At 43.3% G+C, this 27,185-nt stretch overlaps 2 protein-coding genes across 2 annotated transcripts; both read right to left on the reverse strand.

Annotated features, from left to right (window-relative positions):
* Positions 1-1,485: 1,485 nt before the first annotated feature.
* On the reverse strand, positions 1,486-15,426 carry LOC135104911 (uncharacterized). Its single transcript, XM_064012659.1, has 5 exons — positions 15,262-15,426; positions 10,408-10,533; positions 7,860-8,028; positions 2,671-2,823; positions 1,486-1,991 (listed from the first exon to the last, which is right to left on the reverse strand). The coding sequence occupies exons 1-5, from the start codon at positions 15,316-15,318 to the stop codon at positions 1,780-1,782; spliced, it is 717 nt and encodes a 238-aa protein (XP_063868729.1). The 5' UTR covers positions 15,319-15,426; the 3' UTR covers positions 1,486-1,779.
* A 5,086-nt stretch (positions 15,427-20,512) lies between these two features.
* LOC135104912 (uncharacterized) lies at positions 20,513-26,833 on the reverse strand. The gene is made up of 2 exons (XM_064012660.1): positions 26,377-26,833; positions 20,513-26,141 (listed from the first exon to the last, which is right to left on the reverse strand). Exon 2 carries the CDS (start codon positions 24,977-24,979, stop codon positions 20,819-20,821), a length of 4,161 nt encoding a protein of 1,386 aa, XP_063868730.1. The 5' UTR covers positions 24,980-26,141; positions 26,377-26,833; the 3' UTR covers positions 20,513-20,818.
* Positions 26,834-27,185: the final 352 nt, after the last annotated feature.

Consider the following 27,185-nt stretch of genomic DNA (forward strand, 5'->3'; position numbering starts at 1 on the left):
AAAGCTGCACCTTTTGTGGGTGCACTCCTCCTCCATGTATTTGTCTAGCAGTGCAAGCAGGTTTTCTTCAAGATTCTGATAATCTTTCATAGATGTTTGTTTCTTACTTTCCCCACCAAACTTCTCAGATGCCTACATTCTCCCCAAATAATTTTCATCTCATCAACTCCTCTCTAACTGACTGTCTTCAGCCTCTCTCTCTCACTGCCGCAACGTTGCATCTCTAGCTGTCTTCTACCGCTATTTCCATGCTAACTGCTCTTCTGATCTTGCTAACTGCATGCCTCCCCTTCTCCCGTGGCCTCACTGCACAAGACTTTCTTCTTTCTCTCACCCCTATTCTGTCCACCTCTCTAACGCAAGAGTTAACCAATATTCTCAATCATTCATCCCTTTCTCTGGTAAACTCTGGAACTCCCTGCCTGCTTCTGTATTTCCATCTTCCTATGACTTGAATTCCTTTAAGAGGGAGGATTCAAGACACTTATTCATCAATTTTTGACTACTGCTTTGACCCTTTTATGGGACTGGCATTTCAGCGGGCATTTTTTTTATTGGATTTTTGTTGCCCTTGGCCAGTGTCCCTTCTACATAAAAAAAAAAAATTCCATTTACCAAGATTTACTCTATCCATATACCTTATTTAAATCATCTTGCAGTACCATACAGTCATTTACATTTTCTACCCTTCTCATCAGCTTAGCATCATCTGCAAATAAGTTCATTTAACTATCTACATAAAAAAAAAGAAAAAAATGTTTCCTTTTCCTGTCAATCTGAGGCATGTCCTGCCTGCCAGTGGGGTCCAACCAACTCCAGGCTGCAGCGATAGAGGCCACAGTGCTTCACATTCATTATACATATAAGGCTCATGGCATGTTGCATGATATATTCACTACACATAAAAGCCCAAGACATGTTGGGCATTATGTTCACTATATAGCACGAGATAGTTATCATAGTGCCATGACAGGACACATGGAAAGAGAGAGAAAAAGAGAGTGTGTGTAACAACGGTCAAGGTCATTTTTACATGTGTAACGGTCAAGGTTGTTTCTTTGTGTAAGTCAGTTGTTTGGAGTGATTTGTGCTGTGGAAACCAGATGTTGGGGGAGAGAGGTGTGCTGGTGAGGTAAATGTGGGGTAATGTATGAATCTCTATGATCTTCATATCTAATGCTAAGCATGATTACCAAGTCTGCTATACTTTTTTAAACTAATTTTTTTTATTATTATTTTTTGTTAGTTCATCTACATACCTTATAATTACCTTATAATACATACCTTATAATTACTGCTGATGTAGTATACCAGCAGTAATTATAAGGAATGTAGATGGTTTGTTCTCCAGGGAACACTATTACTTATCACTTGTATTTATACATTCCTGTTTCTCTTTCATAAGTCACATTCCAGTGTTGAAAAGGTATTGTAAATACACAATTGAGTGCCATTACTTGGTTAAGGAATTTATAATGAAACACATTTTTATTAAAATTTACTTTTTTTATGCATGCCACATATGCACATCATAAAATATGCATATTACACAGTATTGCATGCCACATAATGTGCATTAAAAATCTGAAATTATATGCAAAACAATGATTTAATTTCAACTGAAAAGCTGTGGCCTTTTGTCTTTATACTGTGTGGAGAGAAATTGATTATCTAAATTAAGTTTTTACATTTTGTTTTTCTTTACTCTCTTTTTTTTTCTTTTAAAGATAAAGAGTTTATATTTCCACTATTAGGTTCTGAATTTTCTTTCTTTATCTTTTACACAGGGTATTCCATTCCTTCAGCATGAGGTGAATTTCCTGGTGCCTTGTTTGAACTCTGTGGGAAATGCTTGGTTTTCTTCTTTTTCCCAGGACTCTGAACCTTTCCATTTGATTGTAGTGAGGTATCTAAACTAGTATATATATTGCCAACATTTTTCTTCTTTCTTTTCACTGGTTTCTCTATTTCCATCACCACTTCCCTTGTTTCTGAAATTCGCAAAGTTGGTATAAATATGAAAGTACAGTGCTATTCCTATTTCATACTTTACTTCAACAAATCTGCACCATCCTGCATTAAGTGTTGCTGTGTTGTTTATAATTATCGTGATATTTACCTGAGTATATGTGTGCATTTATCTAGCTGCATAATACAGGTCCAGAGCTACATTAGTGTGCTAGTGTGGTCATCTTTGAATCTATGTGTCTACTTTTTTCCTCTTTTTTTTTTTTTTTTTTTTTTTTTTTTTGTGTGTGTGTGTGTGTGTGTGTGTGTGTGTGTGTGTGTGTGTGTGTGTGTGTGTGTGTGTGTGTGTGTGTGTGTGTGTGTGTTTATTTATTTACCTACTTGAAATATACAGAGCCTGAACTACACCAGCATGATTCCATTTATGCTGTTATGTTCATACATTTTTTCCTTTAGTTTATGTACACTTGCCTATGTTTCTACTTGGGATCCCATGCTCTTTTATACCATTCAAACATCTTCCCTTCCTCAAGTTTTCCTTCTACCTTTCTATCTGTACATAAGTCTATCTCACTGACACCTTGGCCCAAGGGAACAGCCATGGCAGTAGAGCTTCCACCTCATCCTATTCAAACACTTCTTCCCATTACTAACATCTCTTTCATTATGTACTCCTTCCATCCTATTAACATCTTTACTTACTGGTTTTAGTAAAGAAATCCCGTCTCTGCAAGTCCTTTGGAGCTTTATAGTGGACAGAACGAAGAGCTTCAATATCCACACAGTTTTTACCATCTTCTTCCCTCTCCTCCACCTCTCCTTTCACCATCAAACAAGCCTTGATCTCAGCAGTAACTGCAATAAAAATCCACAACTCAACTTTGTCCTAATAAAAGACTTGTATACAGTATCCTCTCAAGTTTTGTGCGTGTTTTTTTTTTTTTTTTTTTTTTTTTTGAGGGCACAGCATTAAACTCAAGCATCATAAAAGTTTGGTTATTAAAAACACTAAAAAGCACTTCTGGCTGTATGGCCTAGGTGTTTTTTTTTTTTTTTTAGGAGGGACACCAAGGGCAACAAAAGTCTAATAAAAAAAAATAATAATAATGCCAGTCCCCAAGTAGGGTCCAAAGCAGTAGTCAAATATTGAAGGAATACTAAGTTTGCTCTGCTCCAGGCATTCTGTGGTTCCCCTGCATGAACTGTTTACTTCCTCAAGGGTTGGACATCTATGAAGACATGGAAAAGTGCAGGGTGGTATCATCAGCATAGGAGTGGACAGGGCAAGAAGTTTAGTATAGAAGATCATTGATGAATAATAGGAAGAGAGTGAGTAACATGACAGAACCTTGAGGAACACCAATGTTAATAGATTTAGAACAATGACCATCTACCACAGCAGCAATAGAACAGTCGGAAAGAAAACTTGAGATGAAGTTACAGAGAGAAGGACAGAAGCCATAGGAAGGTATTTTGGAAATCAAAGCTTTTTGATAAGAGCTGAACTCTTCGCTCAAACCTTTGCTAAAAACTCTGCCTTGGATGATTCTGGGCTTGTTCCTCCCTCTCCTCCACCCTCTGACTACTTCATGCCACTTATTAAAATTCTTCGCAATGGTGTTTCCCATGCCCTCGCTGGCCTAAAGCCTTGGAAGGCTTATGGACCTGATGGGGTTCCTCCTAATTTTCTCCAAAACTGTGCCTCTGTGCTTGCACCTTGCCAAGTCAAACTCTTTCAACTCTGTCTGTCAACATGTGCCTTTCCTTCTTGCTGGAAGTTTGCCTACATTCAGCCTGTTGCTAAAAAGGGTGACAGTTCTAATCCCTCAAAGTACTGTCATATTGCTTTAATTTCCTGCCTTTCTAAAATGTTTGAATCTATCCCCAACAGGAAGATTGTTAAACATCTATCACTTCACAACCTTCCATCCGATCAACAGTATGGGTTCCGTCAAGGGCGCTCTACCACTGATCTGGCTTTCTTTTCTGAGTCTTGGTCATCCTCTTTTAGAAATTTTGGTGAAACTTTTGCTGTTGCCTTGGACATATCAAAAGCTTTTGATAGAGTCTGGCACAAAGCTTTGATTTCCAAACTACCCTCCTACGGTTTCTATCCTTCTCTCTGTAACTTCATCTCAAGTTTCCTTTCTGACCGTTCTATTGCTGCTGTGGTAGACGGTCACTGTTCTTCTCCTAAATCTATTAACAGTGGTGTTCCTCAGAGTTCTGTCCTGTCACCCACTCTCTTCTTATTATTCATTAATGATCTTCTAAACCAAGCTTCTTGTCCTATCCACTCCTACACTGATGATACCACCCTGCACTTTTCCACATCTTTTCATAGACGTCCAACCCTTCAGGAGGTAAACATATCACGCAGGGAAGCCACAGAACGCTTGACTTCTGATCTTTCTAAAATTTCTGATTGGGGCAGAGCAAACTTGGTATTGTTCAATGCCTCAAAAACTGAATTCCTCCATCTATCAACTCAACACAACCTTCCAGACAACTATCCCCTCTTCTTCAATGACACTCAACTGTCCCCCTCTTCTACACTGAACATCCTCAGTCTGTCCTTTAGTTATAATCTGAACTGGAAACTTCACATCACATCTCTAGCTAAAACAGCTTCTATGAAATTAGGCGTTCTGAGACATCCCCGCCAGTTTTTCTCACCCCCCCAGCTGCTAACTCTGTACAAGGGCCTTATCTGTCCATGTATGGAGTATGCTTCACATGTCTGGGGAGGTTCCACTCATACTCCTCTTCTAGACAGGGTGGAATGAAAAGCTTTTCGTCTCATCAACTCCTCTCCTCTAACTGACTGTCTTCAGCCTCTCCCTCACCACCGCTGTTGCATATCCAGCTGTCTTCTACCGCTATTTTCATGCTAACTGCTCTTCTGATCTTGCTAACTGCATGCCTCCCCTCCTTCCATGGCCTCACTGCACAAGACTTTCTTCTTTCTCTCACCCCTATTCTTTCCACCTCTCTAATGCAAGAGTTAACCAGTATTCTCAATCATTCATCGCTTTCTCTGGTAAACTCTGGAACTCCCTGCCTGCTTCTGTATTTCCACCTTCCTATGACTTGAATTCCTTCAAGAGGGAGGTTTCAAGACACTTATTCATCAATTTTTGACCACTGCTTTGACCCTTTTATGGGACTGGCATTTCAGTGGGCATTTTATTTATTAGATTTTTGTTGCCCTTGGCCAGTGTCCTTCCTACATAATAAAAAATAAAAAAAATCAGAATTAGAAGTTAGGAAAAGGTCAAGAATGTTGGGCATATCTCCAAGATGGTCAGGAATACAAGTAGGGTGTTGCACCAATTGCTCTAGGTCGTGGAGGATAGCAAAGTTGAAGGCTAGTTCACCAGGATGGTCAGTGAAGGGAGAGGAAAGCCAAAGCTGGTGGTGAAGATCGAAGTTTTCAAGAATGAAGATCTCCATAAAAGGGAAGAGTCAGAATGTGCTCCACTTTGGAAGGTGAATAGTCAAAGAATCTCTTACAGTCAGGAGAGTTAGGTGAGAGGTATACAGCACAGATAAATTTAGTTTGAGAGTGACTCTATAGTCATAGCCAGATGATGGAAAACTCGGAAGATTCAAGAGCATGAGCACAAGAGCAGGTTAAATCATTGTGCACTTGAATGCAACATCCAGTTGTGAACTGAAAATGAAGGTAGAGAAAATAGGAGGGAACAGAAAAGAGGCTACTGTCAGTTGCCTCAGACACCTGTGTTTCAGTGAGGAAAAGATGAGGAGGTTTAGTAGAGAAGAGCTGGTGTTCTACGGATTGAAAATTAGATCTAAGACCGCAAATGTTGCAGAAGTTAATGAAGAAAAAGAGGGAGGGGTGTCAAGACACTTAGGATTGATACCAGAAGAGTATTCCAACCTGGGGGCATTTGTGGTCCTCTCCCCAGATGGGGACTCTGAGGCTGGTGTAGGAGTCACCATGATAATTTTGAATTTTGAGTGAAGGGTGTGTGTAATTAGGTGCTTGTAGGTTTGTGTAAAGGAAGAGAGTTGTCTTTAGAGGACAGGCTGTGACTGCCCCCTTGTGTTGTGAAACACAAAGGGAAATGTTAAGTGAGGTCACAGCTGGGTTTAATGATAAGTTCACAGCACCCTGATCCAGTGCTTTAGACCTCATTGGGAGTAATTATCATTTCGGCATTTGCCTGCTGCCTCCTCAAGTGTGTGTGTGTTTTGTCCTCATATCTAGTGTAATGCAGAGATGTGGCACTGCAGTGCCGATGCATTTAAAACTGTGTGTGTGTTTTGTCCTCACATCTGGTGTAATGCAGTACTGCAGTGCCATCTCATCTAAAAGTGTGTGTGTGTGTGTGTGTGTGTGTGTGTGTGTGTGTGTGTGTGTGTGTGTGTGTGTGTGTGTGTGTGTGTGTGTGTGTGTCTTTTGTCCTCACATCTGGTATGATGTGGCAGTGCAGCCCCATCACATCTAAAACTATGCATGTGGTTTTTGTCCTCACATTTGGAACGATGTGACAATGCAGCACCATCACATCTAAAACTACGTGTGTGTTGTCTGCCTTCTCATCTGGCATGATGTGGCAGTGCAGCACTATCACATCTAAAACTATGTGAGTATCTTTTGTCCTCTCATCTGGCATGATGTGGCAGTGCAGCACTATCACATCTAAAACTATGTGAGTATCTTTTGTCCTCTCATCTGGCATGATGTGGCAGTGCAGCACTATCACATCTATAACTGCGTGTCTTTTGTCCTCTCATCTGGCATGATGTGGTGGTGTAGCACCATCACATCAAAAACTATGTGTGTGTCTTGTCCTCACATCTGGCATGATGTAGCAGTGCAGCACCATCACATCTGCCACAGTAGTGAGACACCTCATTTGTTTGTTTTTTTGTAATGCAGTGGTGCCGTCCCCTGCCTTTCTCTCCTCTCTCACAGGCAAACCACTGTGACTAGTGTTGTGGCTAACAAGTGATTTATCCACATAAAGAATATGTATGTTAAGGTATGTGAACTGTACACAGAGATACATATACTACAATACATAGCATATATGTATTTATTTTCATTATCTGTGACATCAATGGTAGGAATTCATGACCCATACATGATGAAAATGTAAAACTCGAGGAAATAATGCATTAAGTCAGGTTAGGACTTGACGCGAAACTTGAGGATCATGGAACCTGGAAACCTTGAAACCTGTCAGAGTACTGCATAGCATCCATTAATGAATGTTTGTTATCAAATCATACTTATGTGAAAATTCACTTTTTTTCCTTGAAATTGTAAATTATCTCTTAATTTCATATATATATATATATATATATATATATATATATATATATATATATATATATATATATATATATATATATATATATATATATATATATATATATATATATACGAGTATATATATATATATATATATATATATATATATATTTTTTTTTTATGTAGGAAGGATACTGGCCAAGGGCAACAAAAATCTAATAAAAAAAAATGCCCACTGAAATGCCAGTCCCTAAAAGGGTCAAAGCAGTGGTCAAAAATTGGTGGATAAGTGTCTTGAAACCTCCCTCTTGAAGGAATTCAAGTCATAGGAAGGTGGAAATACAGAAGCAGGCAAGGAGTTCCAGAGTTTACCAGAGAAAGGGATGAATGATTGAGAATACTGGTTAACTCTTGCGTTAGAGAGGTGGACAGAATAGGAGTGAGAGAAAGAAGAAAGTCTTGTGCAGCGAGGCCGCGGAAGGAGGGGAGGCATGCAGTTAGCAAGATCAGAAGAGCAGTTAGCATGAAAATAGCGGTAGAAGACAGCTAGAGATGCAACATTGCGGCGGTGAGAACTTAACAAGTACTTTACTCCTCATGGCCTCCTCACCTTTGCTTAGTTGCCCATTCTGATCAGGAAGGAAAAGGCTGGGGAGGTTAATATTGTCTGATTCTATTGGGAATGTGGCCATTCTAAACCTCTGTCCTGCAGCCACCACCAAACTGTCCTTCCGTCCCCCAACCACCACTTCAGAGTTGATCAGATCAAGTGGATTCATCTGCAGAAATACAAGAGAACAGTTATTCACCTAAACTGTGTCTGTCAGATAATTCATTAACATCTTGAAATAAAGCAGTTCTGTGTAAAATGTGATTTTCAAGGATGGATGACCTTATGAAAGATGTGATAACATGAACTGTCATCTCTACATAAGATACACCAGTCTGTGTGGAACAGACGTGAATCCATGCAGGTCTTCTCTCTCTCTCTCTCTCTCTCTCTCTCTCTCTCTCTCTCTCTCTCTCTCTCTCTCTCTCTCACTCACACACACACACACACACACACACACAGTTTGGGAGTAACAGTTACTGAAAATTTGACTCCAGACAGACACATTGACAAAATTACTGGAGAGATGATGAATATGTTGAAATGAGTAAGAATGGCATTCTCATATTTGATGAAAGAATGATAAAAAAAAGTTGTTGATTTCCATGATAAGACCAAGATTGGAATATGTAATATGTGACAGTGGTGTGGTCTCATACAAAGAGGAATATTATAAAATTGGAACAAGTACAAAGAGCAGTCACTAAGACGGTTATGGAGTTGAGTAAGTCAACCTATGAAGAGAAAATAAGATTGTTGGAAATTCCTACTCTTGAAAATAGGAGGAAGAGAGGGGATTTAATAAACATCTATAGAATGATAAATGGTATGGAAAATCTCTCTCTCTCTCTCTCTCTCTCTGATAACATTGACTTGAAATATGCACACAGTGGAAACATTCTGAAACACACACACACACACCTCACCCCCACTTTACAATCAGGTTACATTCCTAAAAATACAATTGTATAGTGATCCATTGTATAGAGAGCTTAAGGTTAAATGGGAAAAAAGGGGATGTATACATATACCAATTACTTTTGCCCTCTCATTAATATTTTCATGTTTTAATGCATGCAATATGTATAATTTGAACATATCCTATTAGAATAAGCCATGTAAATAAATGAAAAAATAAGATACAAAAACATAAAAAGCTGGAGCAAACAAACAGTCAGGGCAATGGAGTTTGCCTCACCACTCTCACCATGATTGGTGATTTTCAGCTTCATGTTCAGATTTAGGGTTTCCTGTGACTTTTTGGGGGCCTTTTCTCTAGTTCAAGATAACAAAGTGTGTTTAGCAGACACGACTGCATGCTAAGATAAAGCTTGGAAAAATAAGTAAGGATAGATAAAAGCATAATCACTTGAGTGTACAGAAGGCTTGATGAACAGTGAAAAAGCTATGAGGCATTGAAGCAGAAGCATGAGGTCTCCCCAGTTGGCAGTGTTGTGATCGATGATTGTAATGGCAACTGTAAAGGATCACGTAGTGAGCCAAGGAGTACAAGTGAAAGGTAATTATACAAGCCAAATATTTTATAAAGGGGCATCATACAGTGGAGGTGAGGTGCATAAGAAACACAAAGTTGCTAACTATGAAAAAAAAAAAAGGGCCTAGAATTTGCAGTGATAACAGAGTGATTATAAATAATTTTCCGAGTTAGATCACTTATCTGAGGCATGTATAGGCTCAGCTTTGAGAGACTTGAGGTCAACAGAATTCTCAAGCACATCATAGTTTGGATGATGCAAAAGATTTATTAATGTAAGGAGAGAGAGACTGGATATCTAAAAGGCCACAAAACAAATTAAGGAAGGGAAATGTTTCTCCATATAAATAAAAAAAAAGAAAAGAAAAAGAAAAGGAAAGAATAAAAAGAAAAGATGTATGAGAACCATATTCCATGCACAGACGGATAAGTTCCCTGTACAGAGTTAGTGGCTGGAAAAAGGAAAGGAATTGGTGCAAAGGATGCAAAACCACTTGCTAATACCACTGCATGGAATTGGGTTTACCAAGAGATGAGATATGAAATTTTCCATGGACATTAGAAAATGTACTGACATCAAAGAAAATATGTACAACCATACATTTCTTTGATAGACATATTCCTATCTGTCTTTCTACCTTATATTTAATATTTATTTTTATCCACTCATTGATAAATCAACAGAACTCTTTTAGTTCTTCCTCACATTTTCAACTGTCTTTTTCATGCTTCTTTTCCTTTCTTTTTCTCACATTTCAACTTCTTGCAACTTACTATATTCTTTATTTCTTTGTGTGTAATTCCTTTTCACTCTATTCCGTAGTTAATCCATTTTTCTTTTTACAGTCAGCCATTATTTTTTTAATTTTCTCTTGGTTTATACAAAAAGAAATATTTGAGATAAATATTGATCAATTGTTGTGCATCAGAACTAACACAAAATAGACAAACTAAATTTTAAGCCAAGAAAAATTACATAGATAACAAAAAACCTTCATCCTGGCTAAATAGTTAAAAACACTGTATTTCATTTGAATGAACAAGGTAACTCACAGCATCTGGAACTGTAAGAAGCACAAGTTCCCCAGAGAAAGGAGGAAACAGGTGGGATGGCTGAAGGGAGCCTGGCATCTTCATGACAGTGTAGCAGGAGGCATCCTCCACCACCTGGTACAAAATCTGTAAACCAATTAAGGCGGAATCAAACAGTGCTCATTCTTGACATTTATATCTTGACCTTATTTATGTGGGAACTCCTGAGGAATATCAGAAATTCACCATTAATAATGAATTGGTAGCATAATTTGCAAGTAGAAAGGCAGAAGCAGTCTACAGAGAGAACTGACAACACCACTCAAAGGCAGCAGGAAGTTTCATCAGTCTTCTATATTCTAGCAACAAGATGCCAGTATTGCAAAGTTTGTGTTGCTATCTATCACTGCAGTCACATTTGAAAGCACATTGCTCAGTCCATACCTCTTAACTGCAAAAGGTTCCGAAGTTTTCCATAAAGGAAGCAGCTGCTAGAAAACTCTGGGACATGTTGCCATACTGCTCAAGCTGTTGTCCAGAACTCAAAAAAAGTATTCACTTGACAGGTCTCTGTTTGGATGATCCTCTACTTAAAAAGTATACTATGCTCAAATGGTTCAAACACCCACAAGGTACCTTGAAAACTGACCAAATAATCAAGTTAGCTTCTGGCACACCCTACCTTGAAGCAGCTAGGGGAATAACAAGTAATTGATTTGAAGGCAGAATAGGTGGCCATCTGAGATCAAACCTCTGTCAGGACAAAGAATTTGACAATTAACAATCACCAAGCCCCAAGCTGATTTTAGTCAGCCTTAGATGCCCTGCCAGTACAGCTCTCTCTAAAATCCACATAGTGGCTATGATACTGCTCCCAAACATTAACCAATTATAAGTAGTCATTCTCCTAACCATTTCTTTCCTAAAAAGAATGTCACATATAACTCATTTTTGTGTCCCTGACCCAAAGGTCATAGATTTCCCTCTAAAGTTTGTAAATTTTCAGAAAATAAATAAAATTAATTGGAAGATGGAAGCTTTTTTTTTCTATGTAGGAGGGACACCAGCTGAGGGCAACAAAAATCTAATAAAAAAAAAACACTGAGATGCTGGTCCCTGAATAGGGTTTGAAGCGGTAGTCAAAAATTGAAGGTTAAGTGTCTTGAAACCTCTTGAAGGAGTTCAAGTCACAGGAAGGTGAAAAAACAGAAGCAGACAGGGACTTCCAGAGTTTATCAGAGAAAGGGATGAACAACTGAGAATACTGGTTAACTCTTGCATTAGATAGGTGGACAGAACAGGGGTGAGAGAAAGAAGAAAGTCTTGTGCACCAAGGCTGCATGAGGAGGTTACACAGTTAGCAAGATCGGAAGAACAGTTAGCATGAAAATAGCAGAAGATAGCTATAGATGCAACACTGAAGCAATGAGAAAGAGATTGAAGACAGTCAGTTAGAGTAGAGGAGTTGATGTGACAAAAAACTTTTGATTCCACCATGTCTAAAAGAGCAGTATGAGTGGAATCCCCCCCAGACATGTGAAGCATACTGGTGGAGATGTCTCAGAACATCTAACTTGATAGAAGCTGTTTTAGCTAGAGATGAGATGTGAATTTTCCAGTTTAGATTATAAGAAAAGGACTGACTGAGGATGCTCAGTTTAGAAGGGGACAATAGAGTGTCATTGAAGAAGTGGGGATATTTGTCTGGAAGGTTGTGTCAAGTTGATAGATGGAGGAAATGAGTTTTTGAGGCATTGAACAATAACAAGTTTGCTCTGCCCCAATCAGAAATTTTAGAGAAATCAGAAGTTAGGCATTCTGTGGCTTCCTTGCTTGAACTGTTTACTTCCTGAAGGGTTGGACGTCTGTGAAAAGATGTGGACAAGTGCAGGTTGGTATCATCAGCTTAGGAGTGGATAGGGCAAGAGGTTTGATTTAGAAGATCATTGATGAATAATAGAGAGTGGGGTGACAGTACAGAATCCTTAGGAACACCACTGTTAATAGATTTTGGAGAACAGTGACTGTCTACCACAGCAGGAATAGAACAATCAGAAAGGAAACTTGAGATTAAGTTATAGAGAGAAGGGTAGAAGCTGTAGGAGGGTAGTTTGGAAATCAAAGCTTTGTACCTGACTACATCAAAAGCTTTTGATATGGCTAAGGCAACAGCAAAAGTTTCACCAAAATCTCTAAAAGAGGATAACCAAGACCCAGTAAGGAAAGCCAGGAGATCAACAGTATAGCAGCCTTGATGGAACCCATACTGGCAATCAGATAGAAGATCGTGAAGTGATAGATGTTTAACAATCTTCCGGTTGAGGATAGATTAAAAAATTTTAGATAAGCAGGAAATTAAAGCAATAGAATGGTAGTTTGGGAGATTAGAATGGTTGCTCTTTTTAGGAACAGGCTCAATGTAGGCAAACTTCCAGCAAGAAGGAAAGGTAGATGTTGACAGACAGAGTTGAAAGAGTTTGACTAGGTAAGGTGCAAGCACGGAGGTGCAGTTTCAGAGAACAATAGGAGGGACCCCATCAGGTCCATAAGCCTTCCGAGGGTTTAGGCCAGTGAGGGCATGGAAAACATCATTGCAAAGAATTTTAATAGATAGCATGAAGTAGTCAGAGGGTGGAGGAGAGGGAGGAACAAGCCCTGAATTATCCAAAGTAGAGATTTTAGCAAAGGTTTGAACAAAGAGTTCAGCTTTAGAGATAGATGTGATAGCAGTGGTGCCATCTGGCTGAAATAAAGGAGGGAAAGAAGAAGAAGCAAAGTTATTGCTGATGTTTTTGGCTAGATACCAGAAGTCACAAGGAGAGTTAGATCTTGAAAGATTTTGACACTTTCTATTAATGAAGGAGTTTTTGGCTAGTTGGAGAAAAGACTTGGCATGGTTCTGGTCAGAAATATAAAGTGAATGAGATTCTGGTGATGGAAGGCTCAAATACTTTTTGTGGGCCACCTCCCTCTCATGTATAGCACAAGAACAGGCAATGTTAAAGCAAGGTTTGGAAGGTTTAGGTCAAGAAGAAGAGTGAGGAATGTACACCTCTATTACCTCTGTTATGGGGTCAGAACACAGAGACAGTCTCTGTAACGGAAGTAATAGTCATTCCAAGGAAAATCAGCAAAATACTTCCTCAGGCCCCCTAACAAGCAGAGACAAAATGCCAGAGGCACCTCCACTTAGTGGGATCTTGAGGAGGGATTGAAACAATAAGACAAGATACAGATATGAGATTATGATCAGAGGAGCCCAACAGAGAAGAGAGGGTAACAGCATAAAAAGAAGGATTAGAGGTTAGGAAAAAGTCAAGAGTGTTGAGTGTATCTCCAAGACAGTCAGGTAACTGACTGTCCCATGAGTAGGATGTCACACCAATTGCTCTAGGTCATGGAGGTTAGCAAAGTTGAAGGCTATTTCAGCAGGATGGTTGGTGAAGGGACAGGAAAGCCAAAGCTGGTGGTGAACATTGAAGTCTCCAAGAATGGAGATCTCCACAAAAGGGAAGAGTCAAAATGTGTTTCACTTTGGAAGTTAAGTAGTCAAAGAATTTCTTACAGTCAGAGGTATACAACACAGATAAATTTAGTTTGAAAGTGACTCTGTAATTGTAGCCAGATGGTGGAAAACTCGAAAGATTCAAGAGTGTGGGCAAAAGAGCAGGCTAAGTCATTGCTCACATAAACATAACATCCAACTTTGGACTGAAAATGAGGATAGAGAAAGTAGGAGGAAACAGAAAAGGGGGCTACAGTCAGTTGCCTTAGACACCCATGTTTCAGGGAGGAAAAGAAGATGAGGTTTAGTAGAAGATAGATGAAGTTCTACAGATTGAAAATTAGATCTAAGACCACAAATGTTGCAGAAGTTAATGAAGAAAAGTTGAGGGGGTGTGTCAAGACACTTAATGTCGATACCAGAAGAGCAGTCCAACCTGGGGACATTTGTGGTCCCCTCCCCAGATGGGGACTCTGAGGCTGATGTAAGAGTCGCCATGATAATTTTTAATTTTGAGTGAAGGGTGTGCGTGTAATTAGGTGCTTGTAGTTTTGTGTGAAAGGAAAGAGTTGTCTTTAGTCCACAGCCATTGCTACATAGATAAATTAACCAGCATTTCAAAACAAAAGATGCAAGTTTTATGGAAAAAAAAAACACCAAAAGGCGCCTACACAGCCAATGCTCTACTCATGCTGATTACTTCTTAACTGTAATTACTTTAAAGCAAAACATCACAGAAATCGATTTTAAAAAATTCAATGTTATCTTGATATGGATAAATATTAAGGAAAAGAAATATAAATGGGGTTCAAAATATTTACAATGAAAAGATCGGTTTTATTATTGTTTAAGCCATTACACACTACGTGGTAATAACCTACCTCATTTTGTTCTTCTCACTATTCACATCATTTCTAATGATTACACTACTTGTCGGAAATTAATAATAACGCCACAATAGGCCTGGGAATGCACAGCGCTCTCAACTTTTTCTAAGTCCACAGGTAAACATAAATGGTGTATTGTTGCCTGAACTTCAGTTGTTAGGTTAGGTTAGGTTAGGTTAGGGTTTTATTATAGTTTAAGCCATTACACACTACGTGGTAATAACCTACCTCATTTTGTTCTTCTCACTATTCACATCATTTCTAATGATTACACTACTTGTCGGAAATTAATAATAACGCCGTGGGCCATGGGTAGAGATTGGGGACATTGGCTTAAACTATAAATTTACCGTAACAACTGCAGATGAGACCCGGGTGTACTTCTCACTAAACATCCTGAGAGGTGTACTTGCACATGCAAATCTCTTTGAAATGTCATGGTCCCCAATAAAACGACAAAAACCATTATGATAAACAACTCACTTCGTCAGGTTCTTCTTCTCGACCGCCAAAATTGCTGCCTGTTTTCTTCATGTTCATGTTTATAATTCACACCAGTAGATAAGGAACATCACAACGCGAGGGACTGAAGGATTGCCAGCGCCTCTCTTGCCATCCGTGTGTTTACATTTGATCTTGATCTTCTCGATCTTGATCTTGATGGTACAGGTGGCACAGGATCACTCCTGAGCCAGGCCTTTGGATCGGCAACTCCTGTAGAAGGGAAAAAAAAAAGAGAAACGAACAGCATCCTCTATCCTAATTGTTCATACACCTGGCACGCCACATTCTCTCCAGAAACTCTTTCACCGCCTCAATCATCCTTTCATTCGCCTCTCTACACAGTCCCAGCAACAACACCATCCATTCCTTTCCTGTCTTATCCACTCTTTCATTCCTATCATGCCCTAACTCAGTCAAAATCACTTGCATCATCTCATTCCTGTCTCTGGCATACTTCACACACTCCAGCACCACATGTTCCACCGTCTCATCCTCTCCCATGTCACACATCTGGCACACTTTGCTGCGGGACTCAGACCACCTGTAACTCCTTGCATTCACATCCATACACTGTGCCCTCGCTCAGAAGAGAAGATCACCGCCCAGGCTTCCATCATACCACCTTTCATACCTCGGGGCCTCTTTCTCCTTGTACCATTCCAGGGTCTTCTTTCTTTCCATCTCATTCTTCCATTCATTCAGTCCCACACATTTCACTTCTTTGTCTATCTCATTCTTCCATTTTCTCACATCCCATTCGGCTCCCACTCTGCCTCCTCTTGTTACCACCCATTCACGCTCATTTTTATTCCTACCAGCCATTCTTATCGCCCACACAACTTGCAATCCATTCCTGTCTGTCATTCTCATGCATCTCTTCCTCCATTTGCTTCCACTTTCATTCCACAGGTACACCTTCCTTGCTATGTCTTGATCTTGATCTTGATGGTACAGGTGGCACAGGATCACTCCTGAGCCAGGCCTTTGGATCGGCAACTCCTGTAGAAGGGAAAAAAAAAAGAGAAACGAAAGGCATCCTCTATCCTAATTGTTCATACACTTGGCACGCCACATTCTCTCCAGAAACTCTTTCACCGCCTCAATCATCCTTTCATTCGCCTCTCTACACAGTCCCAGCAGCAACACCATCCATTCCTTTCCTGTCTTCTCCACTCTTTCATTCCTATCATGCCCTAACTCAGTCAGTATCACTTGCATCATCTCATTCCTGTCTATGGCATACTTCACACATTCCAGCACCACATGTTCCACCGTCTTATCCCCTCTCATGTCACACATCTGGCACACTTTGCTGGGGACTCAGACCATCTGTAACTCCATGCGTTCACATCCATACACTGTGCCCTCGCTCGGAAGAGATCACCGCCCAGACTTCCATCATACCACCTTTCAAGGTCTCGGGGCCTCTTTCTCCTTGTACCATTCCAGAGACTTCTTTCTTTCCATCTCATTCTTCCATTTATTCAGTCCCACACACTTCACTTCTTTGTCTATCTCATTCTTCCATTTTCTCACATTCCATTCAGCTCCCACTCTGCCTCCTCTTGTTACCACCCATTCACGCTCATTTTGATTCCTTCCAGCCATTTTCATCGCCCACACAACTTGTAATCCATTCCTGTCTGTCATTCTCATGCATCTCTTCCTCCATTTGCTTCCACTTTCATTCCACAGGTACACCTTCCTTGCTATTCTTGCATCATCCATTCTCTCAAGCCTAATATTGTACCTAAGTGTGGCCTTTGTGAGTCTTTCCCTAAAGGTGCTCCATCCCATATCACCTCTCAAGGCTTCTACTGCTGTGTACCTTAGTGCACTCAGTGCCATCCTTGCTACTGTATTCTGGCCCACTTCTAACTTATCAATTTCACCTTCATTCATGTGGGAATACTGGGGGAACAGGTGAATAAGAATGGTGAAATGCTTGGGGAGTTTGTTGATGAACTGGAGCTGGAAGATCTGAATGTTACTTTGGCTGAGGGGCATGTGACTTGGAGTGCAAGAGACCAGGAATCGGCAATTGACCACATTTTGGTGAATGGAAGAATGCATGAAATTGTGTTGCATATGTGGATAGATGAAGATGGTTTGGTTGATATTGTGTCTGATCACAACATGCTGGTTGTGGAGTGCTTGATGCAGTGTGGGAATGAAGTGAAAGTGACAAATAAGAAAAAGAAGTGAAGACTGAGAGATGTAGGGTGGGAGAACTTTCAGGTTGATCTGAGTGAGAGAAGCTGGGATAACGAAAGTGTGCATGATGTGGAGCATCTGAATGAAAAACTGGTTGAGGACGTGAGGGGGTGCTGCTGAGAACCAGATAGGGTTTGTGAGAGTAGGTAGAAGAAAGAATGTATGTAAACCATGGTGGAATGATGAAATCAGAGCAGCTAGGAAGGAGCAAAAGAGAATGAGTAGACAGCGTAGATAGCTGAGGAAAAAGAGGCATGAAAGCGATGAGGCAGAGAATGAGTATCAGAATGCATGGGCGGTGTATGTGAAGCAGCAGTGGTTGACAAGACAAATGATAAAGTGAAGAGTGAAAGGAGTGTGATTCAATCTTTAAGGGAGAAAGGTATGGAAGGTGGCTGTGAATGGTACAAGTTCATGAGAGGTGAGAATATGTCAGGCAGTGTTGGTGTGGAGAGTCTGAAAGTGGATGGTATAGTTATAACAGAGAAGGAAGAAATCAGGAAGGCAATCAAAGGGTTCTGGGAAGAAGATGGGGTAGGTGAGATGTTTAGTGTGAGAGAAGGATGTGTGACACTGGAAAGGAAGAAGGCAGATGAACAGGATGAAAGAATCAGCAGGGAGGAGGTGGAGAGGTGTGTGAGAAGGCAGAAAAATGAAAAGGCAGCAGATCCAGATGATATACTGTATGAGTTCTACAAGATACTGTATGAGTACTATAAGAATGGTGGGGAGGTAGTGATTGATAGAATGACTGAATTATTCAACTGAGTGTGGGTTGAAGAGAGAGTGCCAAGAAAGTGGAATGAGAGCCAAGTGTGCCTGTTGCATAAGGGAGGAATTAAGAGTAAGAATTAGTTGAAGAACTACAGATCAATTACATTAGTGAATACAAAAGGTAAAGTTTTCAGTGCAGTGTTGAATGAGACTATGTAAATAGATTGACAGAGCTGGAGTGCTGGGTGAAGAATAGAATAGATTTTGTATGGATGGGAAAGCTGAGGACAATATGTTTGTGGTGAATGAAATGATTGAGAAGAAAAAGAAGGATGGGGATAAATTGCACCTAGGTTTCCTGGATATAGAAAAAGCTTATGATAAAGTGAACAGAGAAATGTTAGGTAGAGTCTTAGAAAAGATTGGATTGAATCCAAAGATAGTTAACATAGTGCAAAGTATGTATGTAGACACAAGAGCTAGATACAGACTAGGAGACATAGAAACAGACTGGGTGAAGAGTGAGAGAGGAGTTAGGCAAGGCTGTATATTGTTAGCCTGTATACAGATGAACTAGCAGCCAGAATGAGAAGAATGAATGTATGGGTAAGTGTGGGGAATGATAAAGTATGTGTGCTTTTTTTATGCAGATGATGTAGTTGTTATCAGTGAATCGGCAGATGAGCTTCAAAGTTTGTTGGATGTTGTGGATGGGTATGGAAAATACTTTGGAGTAAGGTTTAGCACTGAGAAAAAGCAAGGTAATGATTGTGAATAGGTCAGAAGATGAAAGTAATGTGATATGGAGACTTGGAGAGAATGAGTTGAAACAGATGCAAGAATACAAGTACTTAGGGATGTGGATGAGTCCTAGTGAGTGTGCAAAGGCAAAGAATGAAAAGATAAATATGATAAATCAGTGGGTAGGTCGACTGGGAAGCGCGGTGAGGATGAGAGCCAGTAAGTATGATGTGTTGAGGGAAGTGTGGAAGAGTGTGGCTGTGCCAAGTATAATGTATGGTATGGATGTGATTGCATGGAATGAAGGTGAAATTGATAAGTTAGAAATGGGCCAGAATACAGTAACAAGGATGGCACTGAGTGCACCAAGGTACATAACAGTAGAAGCCTTGAGAGGTGATATGGGATGGAGCGCCTTTAGGGAAAGACTCACAAAAGCCACACTTAGGTACAAGATTAGGCTTGAGAGAATGGATGATGCAAGAATAGCAAGGAAGGTGTACCTGTGGAATGAAAGTGGAAGCAAATGGAGGAAGAGGTGCATGAGAATGACAGACAGGAATGAATTACAAGTTGTGTGGGCGATGAAAATGGCTGGAAGGAATCAAAATGAGCGTGAATGGGTGGTAACAAGAGGAGGCAGAGTGAGAGCTGAATGGAATGTGAGAAAATGGAAGAATGAGATAGACAAAGAAGTGAAGTGTGTGGGACTGAATAAATGGAAGAATGAGATGGAAAGAAAGAAGTCTCTAAAATGATACAAGGAGAAAGAGGCCCTGAGACCTTGAAAGGTGGTATGATGGAAGCCTGGGCGGTGATCTTCTCTTCCGAGCGAGGGCACAGTGTATGGATGTGAATGCATGGAGTTACAGATGGTCTGAGTCCCCAGCAAAGTGTGCCAGATGTGTGACATGAGAGAGGATGAGACAGTGGAACATGTGGTGCTGGAATATGTGAAGTATGCTAGAGACAGGAATGAGATGATGCAAGTGATACTGACTGAGTTAGGGCATGATAGGAATGAAAGAGTGGAGAAGATAGGAAAGGAGTGGATGGTGTTGTTGCTGGGACTGTGTAGAGAGGCGAATGAAAGGATGATTGAGGCGGTGAAAGAGTTTCAGGAGAGAATGTGGCGTGCCAGATGTAAGAACAATTAGCGTAGAGGATGTTATTCGTTTCTCTCTCTCTCTCTCTCTCTCTTTTTTCCTTCTACAGGAGTTGCTGATCCAAAGGCCTGGCTTAGGAGTGATCTCGAGCCACCTGTACTATCAAGATCAAGATCATATAAAACTCCAAGCCAAAGTGAACATCTTTACATTAATTGTAAAGGGTACCATTCCCTTAACTGTCAGGTCGTGTGTGATGGTAAACACTTATCATGAACTGTGTTAAAAGGTATAAAACAGAAGTGATGTGAACATCACTTCTGTTTTATACAGCATAGAAAAATATACGTAAGAAAACACATTATCCTACATAATCTTTAAATGACTTTTTCAACCATCAACTCTTTATAATGATGGTGTCGGGGCTGGAGTAGGGAAAGGCAGGAGAAGCGTGGTGAGGTTTATTGAAGGTAAGTATCCATGTACAGAGAGGGTATGGGACAACCTGTCTCCGTCCCGGCTGAGTAAACACTAGCCCCCACGCGCTGTGATACGGCCGGAAGTTGAGTGTTGCCACACACCCCCACACTCCCCCCCCAATTACACAGGAAGCCCAAAGTGGGCGGTGTAATGGCAAAAACAGAAAATACTTCAAATGAATCAGACCAAGGGTTACAAGCAAAAGGGGGGGAGAAATAAATAAACACAATGTGAACCATCAATGGCAAAACACTATGGGCGTGCGACATTCACAGTGCCACTTAAGGGGTGGTGTCCCCTAATACGTAGTCATAGAGGTGACGTGGCGCCCGTCTGGAGCGCTGGGGCCTTCTTTGAGTAGGCGGGGTGGGGTCAGGTGTTGCAGCTGCCCCGTCGTCGCTTGCCTGAGTGTGCGGTTCGCGCGTGAGCGGCCATAGGTGGCGCCTGTTCCTGATGGTGGCGCGCCCGCTGCCGTCCAGCCGCACCAGGTACTGTCTGGGTGCTGTAGTCTCCAGTACAGTACCTGCGCGATCCCAGCGTCCGCTGCTGGGGTTCTGGATGTGAGTCCGTTGGCCAGGTGTAAGGGGTTCAAGGTTGTGGGCTGACTGGTTGTGCAGAGAGGCTGCGTTGTCCCCAGAGCGGACCAAGGCCCGTTCGCGTTCCCGCAGAAGCCAAGCCCACCGCTCGCTCACTTCATAGAGAGATGTGTCGACAGGTATGGCATCCCGCAGCTGACGTCCTGTGAGCAGCTGGGCTGGGGAGGCTTCAGAGCCCTGCGGGGGGGTGTTGAGATACTGCATGATTGCCCTTGCAGCAGCGTCGGTGTCCAGGGAGCCATTCCGGGCAGTGTTGCCGCGTAGTAGCCTCTTTGCACACTTGACTGCCGCCTCTGCTCGGCCGTTGGACTGGGGATAGTGTGCAGATGAGATCCTCAGGCGTACACACCAGGTGTTGAAGAAGCTCCTGGATTCCTGGCTAGTAAGGTTTGTTCCTCCGTTACACGACAGCTCCTCTGGGATGCCAAAGCGCCTGAACCACCGTCGAAAGATTGCTATCAGGCGTGCTCTGGTGGCATCGCCTGACAGGTGCTCTACCTCAAGCCATCCTGAGAGCCTGTCGGCAAAGGCGACATAGGTGTGGCCATCCAGTTGAAATAAGTCTGCCACTACTTGTTGGAATGGATATAGCGGAGGTGGGGTGGGCATCAGGCTCTCTGCGGGACTGGAGGGGGCGTGCGTGTCGCATACTGCACATTGGCGCCTCTTCTGCTCCACCTCCGCGTCAATCCCTGGCCAGTAGACTGACTGCCTCGCCCTGCGTAGCATGGAGTCCCTGCCCTGGTGCCCCGCGTGCAGGTTGGCCAGGACTGTGCACCTGAGGGCTGCAGGCACGACTAGTCGCGGGTGTTTCTCGTCACAGGTGTACAGGACCACGCTCCCTTGGGAGGACAGGTGGCGCCGCATCCTGAAGTACGGGCGGAGGGCAGGCGGCTCCCAGTCCTTGCGCTCAGCCCACCCGTCATTGGCCACACATTCCCTCAAGAGGCGGTACTCCTCGTCCTGTTCGGCTTCTTCTTCCACTTGACGAAGGTCTACGACATGCCCCATCTCATCTTCAGCTGCTGCGACTGTAGCTGCCGTCATGGCTGCGCATACCAGCTCTTCCTCGTCTTCGTCCAACCTTTCTGGTTCACCTGACAGGATCGGGTAGCGCGACAAGGCATCTGCCGCACAGTTGGTGTCGCCCTTCAGGTACTTGATGCGGAAGGTGAACATTAGCGTCTTCTCTTTCAGGTTGAGAAGCCGGGGATTGGCTATGTCCTTGAGCTCCTTGTCCCCAAAAATTCTTGTGAGGGCCTTGTGGTCTGTGACGAACGTGAGGTTCTTGCAGCCGAGGAGGAGGAGGCGTGCCTTCTTCAGAGACCAGGCGATGGCGAGTGCCTCTCCCTCGAGAGTGCTGTAGTTCTTCTCAGCTGCTGTGAGATGTCGGCTGCCACAGAGCACCAGCTTCCACCCGCTGGGGCAGCACAGTGGCGACTTCTCGGAGACACACTCACAGTACTGCTGCAAGATAACGAAGCCAATACCTTGTCGGCTGTAGTCAGTGAGGACTGGTGTGGGGCGTGATACATCGTAGAAGCGCAGTCCCTCAGCTGCCAGTCTCCCAATGGTGTCTTTTGCCGAGGTGACAAGGGCTTCCAATTGCTTGTCCCAGTACACTACCTTCCCACCTGGCTTCTTGAGTAGTTCCCTGAAGGGTTCCATGACAGGGGCGACTGCCAAGAAGGGTGCAACTTGGTTGACTAGGCCGAACCATGACCGCACATCAGTCAAGGTGGGTTGTGCGGGCATTTTGAAGTCAGTTATGCTGTTGATGAGGTCGCGGCTCGGTTGGTACCCTTCCCAGCCCAGAAGGTAGCCGGCAAAGGTAACGCTCCTCCTGCAGAAGTGGAACTTGTCGGGCCGCAGGGTGACACCACTCTCCATGCACCTCTGGAGGAAGTCGTATGTATGCCAGAAAGCATCGCTGACGCTGCTGTCGTGGAGTAGGGTGTCATCCACGCACTTTAGCTTCCTGGGCACGTCAGTGATGGTGTCATCAAAGCGTTTAGTAAAAGCATCCTGTGACGCACAGTGGCCCATGGGGGTGCGGCAGTACCTGTATCGTCCCCAAGGAGTGATGAATGTTGTGAGCTTGCGACTTTCCTCGTCGAGGGGAACCTGGTGGTATCCTGAGTAGGCATCAGCAATTGTCTTAAATGCATGCTTGGGCACGCTAGAGATGAGGTCGAAGGGCGGTCTGGTGTGATGTGTCTCCCTGAGGCTTGCGCGGTTGAGGCGCTGAAAGTCGACCGTGCGACTGGGTCTGCCGTCCTTTTTTGGCTCCACCACCATTCTAGAGCACCACTCGGTAGGTTCGCCTGCAGGTACCGCTTCGATGATCCCTTTGTCCACGTCATCGTCCAGCTGACGTCGTACCTCGTCAAAGAAGTGGAGCGGGACTGTGGCTGGGACATGGACAGCATGAGGGCATGCGTCAGGTCGTAAGTGGATGTGGTGAGGTGGGCCCTTCATCTCAGGTAGTGGCATGCGTCCCATGGCAAAAACCGTGCGCCCGAAGTGCTCTAGGAACCATTTCTCTAGGCGGTCAACATTTTCCTCAACAAGCTCGTGGGGCGGCGATTCCGGGCGAAGTGGTACTTGTGGGGTGTCTGCAGCCTTGATAGCACACACACTAGTGAGCGCTAGGGGGCGCGGGAAGGTGTGATGGACCAGGTGAAGGGCCTTACATGCCTTGAGCGACAAGTAGAGTTGCTGCACACCTTCCGCTATGTAGATGCATTCCGTCGTGGAGGCAGTCCCCACGGAGACTTGACATGTGATGGTCCCCAGGAGGCGCATGCTGCCCCCGGCAACGTGGGTGACTGCCATGGGTGTAGCCTGGAGCTGACGTTGGGATATGCCGAGGTCCCCCAACAGTAGGCGGCCCGCTACAGACACTTGTGCCCCGGTGTCTGCAACTGCTGTGTAGGAACAAGTGGCGCAGGGCCGGGAGCAACTGATTACCACAGACAGCGACGCCGTAGTCTCCACTCCTCCAACAATCACTGCTCCGGAAGTTGGGGGGAGGTTCGAGTGTTGGGCAGGGCGGGCACTGCCCTGAGGGGTGAGGGCCCGGCACAGGCGCCAGAAGTGCCCCTTCTGGCCACAGCAACGACATGTTGCTGCAAACGCCTTGCACTGCCGCCCACCACAGCACTCAGAGTCTCCGCACGCTGAGCACTGCCTGCGTCCTTGCCGTGCCCCCTCCTGGTGAGCTTTTCCTTGCCTCCCAGACCAGCGCGCTGGACCCGCCGCCGCCACCTCAGCAGGGTGTGAGTCCGTGAAGGGCGGTGGCCACGGGTTGCTAGCTGCCACCCCGGCTACGTCACTAGGGGGCCGCTCACTAGCCTTTTCCGCCACCTCAATAACTTCACACGCGTGGACCACATCACTGAATGACTCGAGGCGTGGGAGGCCTCGCAGCACCTCCGCTTTCATGCTGCGGTCACGTAGCCCCATCACTATTTTCTTGCTGAGCATGTACTCATCCAAGGGACACTGGCACTCGGGACACCGGAAGCCGCACTCGTTTGTTTTGGCGCGGCACTGAGAGATGTACGCACACACGCTGTCACTCGGTGCTTGTACCAGTGAGAAGAACTCTGCCCACGCTCCAATTACACAGCGTGAGCCAATCACTACGCTTCTTACTATGTCAATTGCATCCGTGGTTGAGAGCTGCCTGAATTCGTGCTTGCCCAGGCGCGCGTCGATGCGCTGCTGCACCTCTGTGTTGCAAAGGAGGCGCACATAGGGTGCTGCCATCGGTGGCACCCAGCCGCAGATGCTGCCGTAGTCTTCAACGCTGGTGGCCCACGCCTCAAACGCAGCTGGCGACATGCCCGCGGTCGCTCCCCCTGGTCCGGGTGGAGGAGGTGGTGGGCGCCGCTGCAAGTTTGCTGGTCAAAGCTGCTGCCCGGTGGCTGGTGTGGGGTCAGGGCTTTGTGTGCGCTGCATGGCGCGGTATGACGGCGCCGAAGACCACATGGCTGCGTCTGCTGGGCTAACGGTTCCCGTGGGCATCTGTACGCCACCCATGCCTTCCTCCATTAACCCCTGAAGAAACTGCGCCATGTCGGGGCTGGAGTAGGGAAAGGCAGGAGAAGCGTGGCGAGGTTTATTGAAGGTACAGAGAGGGTACGGGACAACCTGTCTCCGTCCCGGCTGAGTAAACACTAGCCCCCACGCGCAGTGATACGGCCGGAAGTTGAGTGTTGCCACACACCCCCACAGATGATGATAATCACTATAGTTCATCACTATTCAGGAGTGTGTATACTAGACTAAATTACTTAACTAAAACCTAAGCAGAGGTAGTTCATTAGTTATTCTTGCAGACAAGTCAATTAAATATTTGAAGGCAATCACACATCATACTGTACATCACAAAGCTTTAACAATTCTAAATGATGGTGCATATAAATCACATTATGACTAAAATTGCAAAATCAGATCATAAAATATGGTCATACCTTACAGTTTAATATTTAGATAAACAATGGCTATTTCTTAAGACTAAAGTTAATGCTATTTATACTAAAGTAAATGCTAATTATTAATACTTCTTGATTTTAGCTACTTATTTATAAATATACATAAAAAGGCTACAAGAAACTTGCTTACATGTTATTTTCCTTAGTCTGCCATAGCCTAACAAAAGTATCAAATGTGTTGCTAAAGCAGTCAAGTGTTGTTCAACCGGTTCAAAGAATTGCGCTTTTCATAAAAAAAAAAAAAATCTAATGTCTGTTTGCAATTGCAACATCTGTAATGCTACCGTCTCTGTTATACTGCTATTCCACTTGAACTCTCTGTCGCCTTGGTGGTGTGGGGGTTCCTGCAGAGGTTCCTCAGCTGCGTCACCATCCCCCTGTGTGTGTGTCCGAGGGAACTTAAGGGGAAGGCACACGGGGAGCCCCAAGAGAGAGGGTGGCAGGGATGTGGACCACTACACCTTCCTCCTCCAGCACAAGCTCAACAGAAGGGGGAAGTTCACTTGGCCCTGACACATGTAAAAATATGCACTTAAGAAAACAACAAATTTAGGATCAATTGTGACACTGGGAGCAAAAGAAAAGAGGATAACTGTTACTGTATGTAAAGCGTATATACCTCACGTCATTATTCCTCGGCATTTATAAGTAAAATGTTCAATAGTTTTCTATTTGCATGAAAACGTGCAATATGTGTAAGTATCAATATTTAATGCTATATTAAGCACCAAAACCGATGCTCACTTGTTGGTAGTATGGGGTTAACCTGCTGGTCGCCTGCGGGCATCACTCACGGCCAACTCGCGCTCAAAGACGGGCAGGATGGTGACCGAGGTAAATGCTTTAATTTTGTAGTAAAAACTGATTGTCATAGTGCCAAGTTAATTGCATGTATTGTTAATGAATATTGTAATATGTTGAAAGTGTTTAATATCAGTGTATAATGTTATTTTGTAAGAAATTGAGACCGAGAACTTGTTCGCAGTTCTTACGGTCATGCCTACCTCATCAATAAACGTGACGGTCATGCCTACCTCATCAATAAACGTGTCAGGGAGAACTGCCTTTCCTCGACCCTACGATGATGGGTGTGATCAGTAAAACAGATCACTTGAGAACCAATTGATGCCCAGCCGGTGCGGCTACAATAACAGAAAGTAAGTCCTAGACACCTGTGCAAAATGATAGGATAAACCTCATATTTGCCTCTAAAAATAACATTGGATGGGCTTATACCCACTACTGAAAAAAAAAAAGAAATATATATATATATATATATATATATATATATATATATATATATATATATATATATATATATATATATATATATATATATATATATATATATAATCATGATAGACTTAATTAGCCACTGTAACATTATGAACTGTAAAGTATCGTATTTGTGAATAATTTTTGGGACAATTCATGTTAATGGGTTGTTGGTGGTAGGTTATTAGTGTTGCCACGTAGGCAGGAGTGACGTCAACAACAGGGGCGGCAGCCAGTGACTGGAGCAAGGTAACGTGGTTCACATGGAGATGAGAACA

This window comes from Scylla paramamosain, chromosome 11 (genome assembly GCF_035594125.1).
Source record: "Scylla paramamosain isolate STU-SP2022 chromosome 11, ASM3559412v1, whole genome shotgun sequence".
NCBI classification, from domain to species: Eukaryota; Metazoa; Arthropoda; class Malacostraca; order Decapoda; family Portunidae; genus Scylla; species Scylla paramamosain.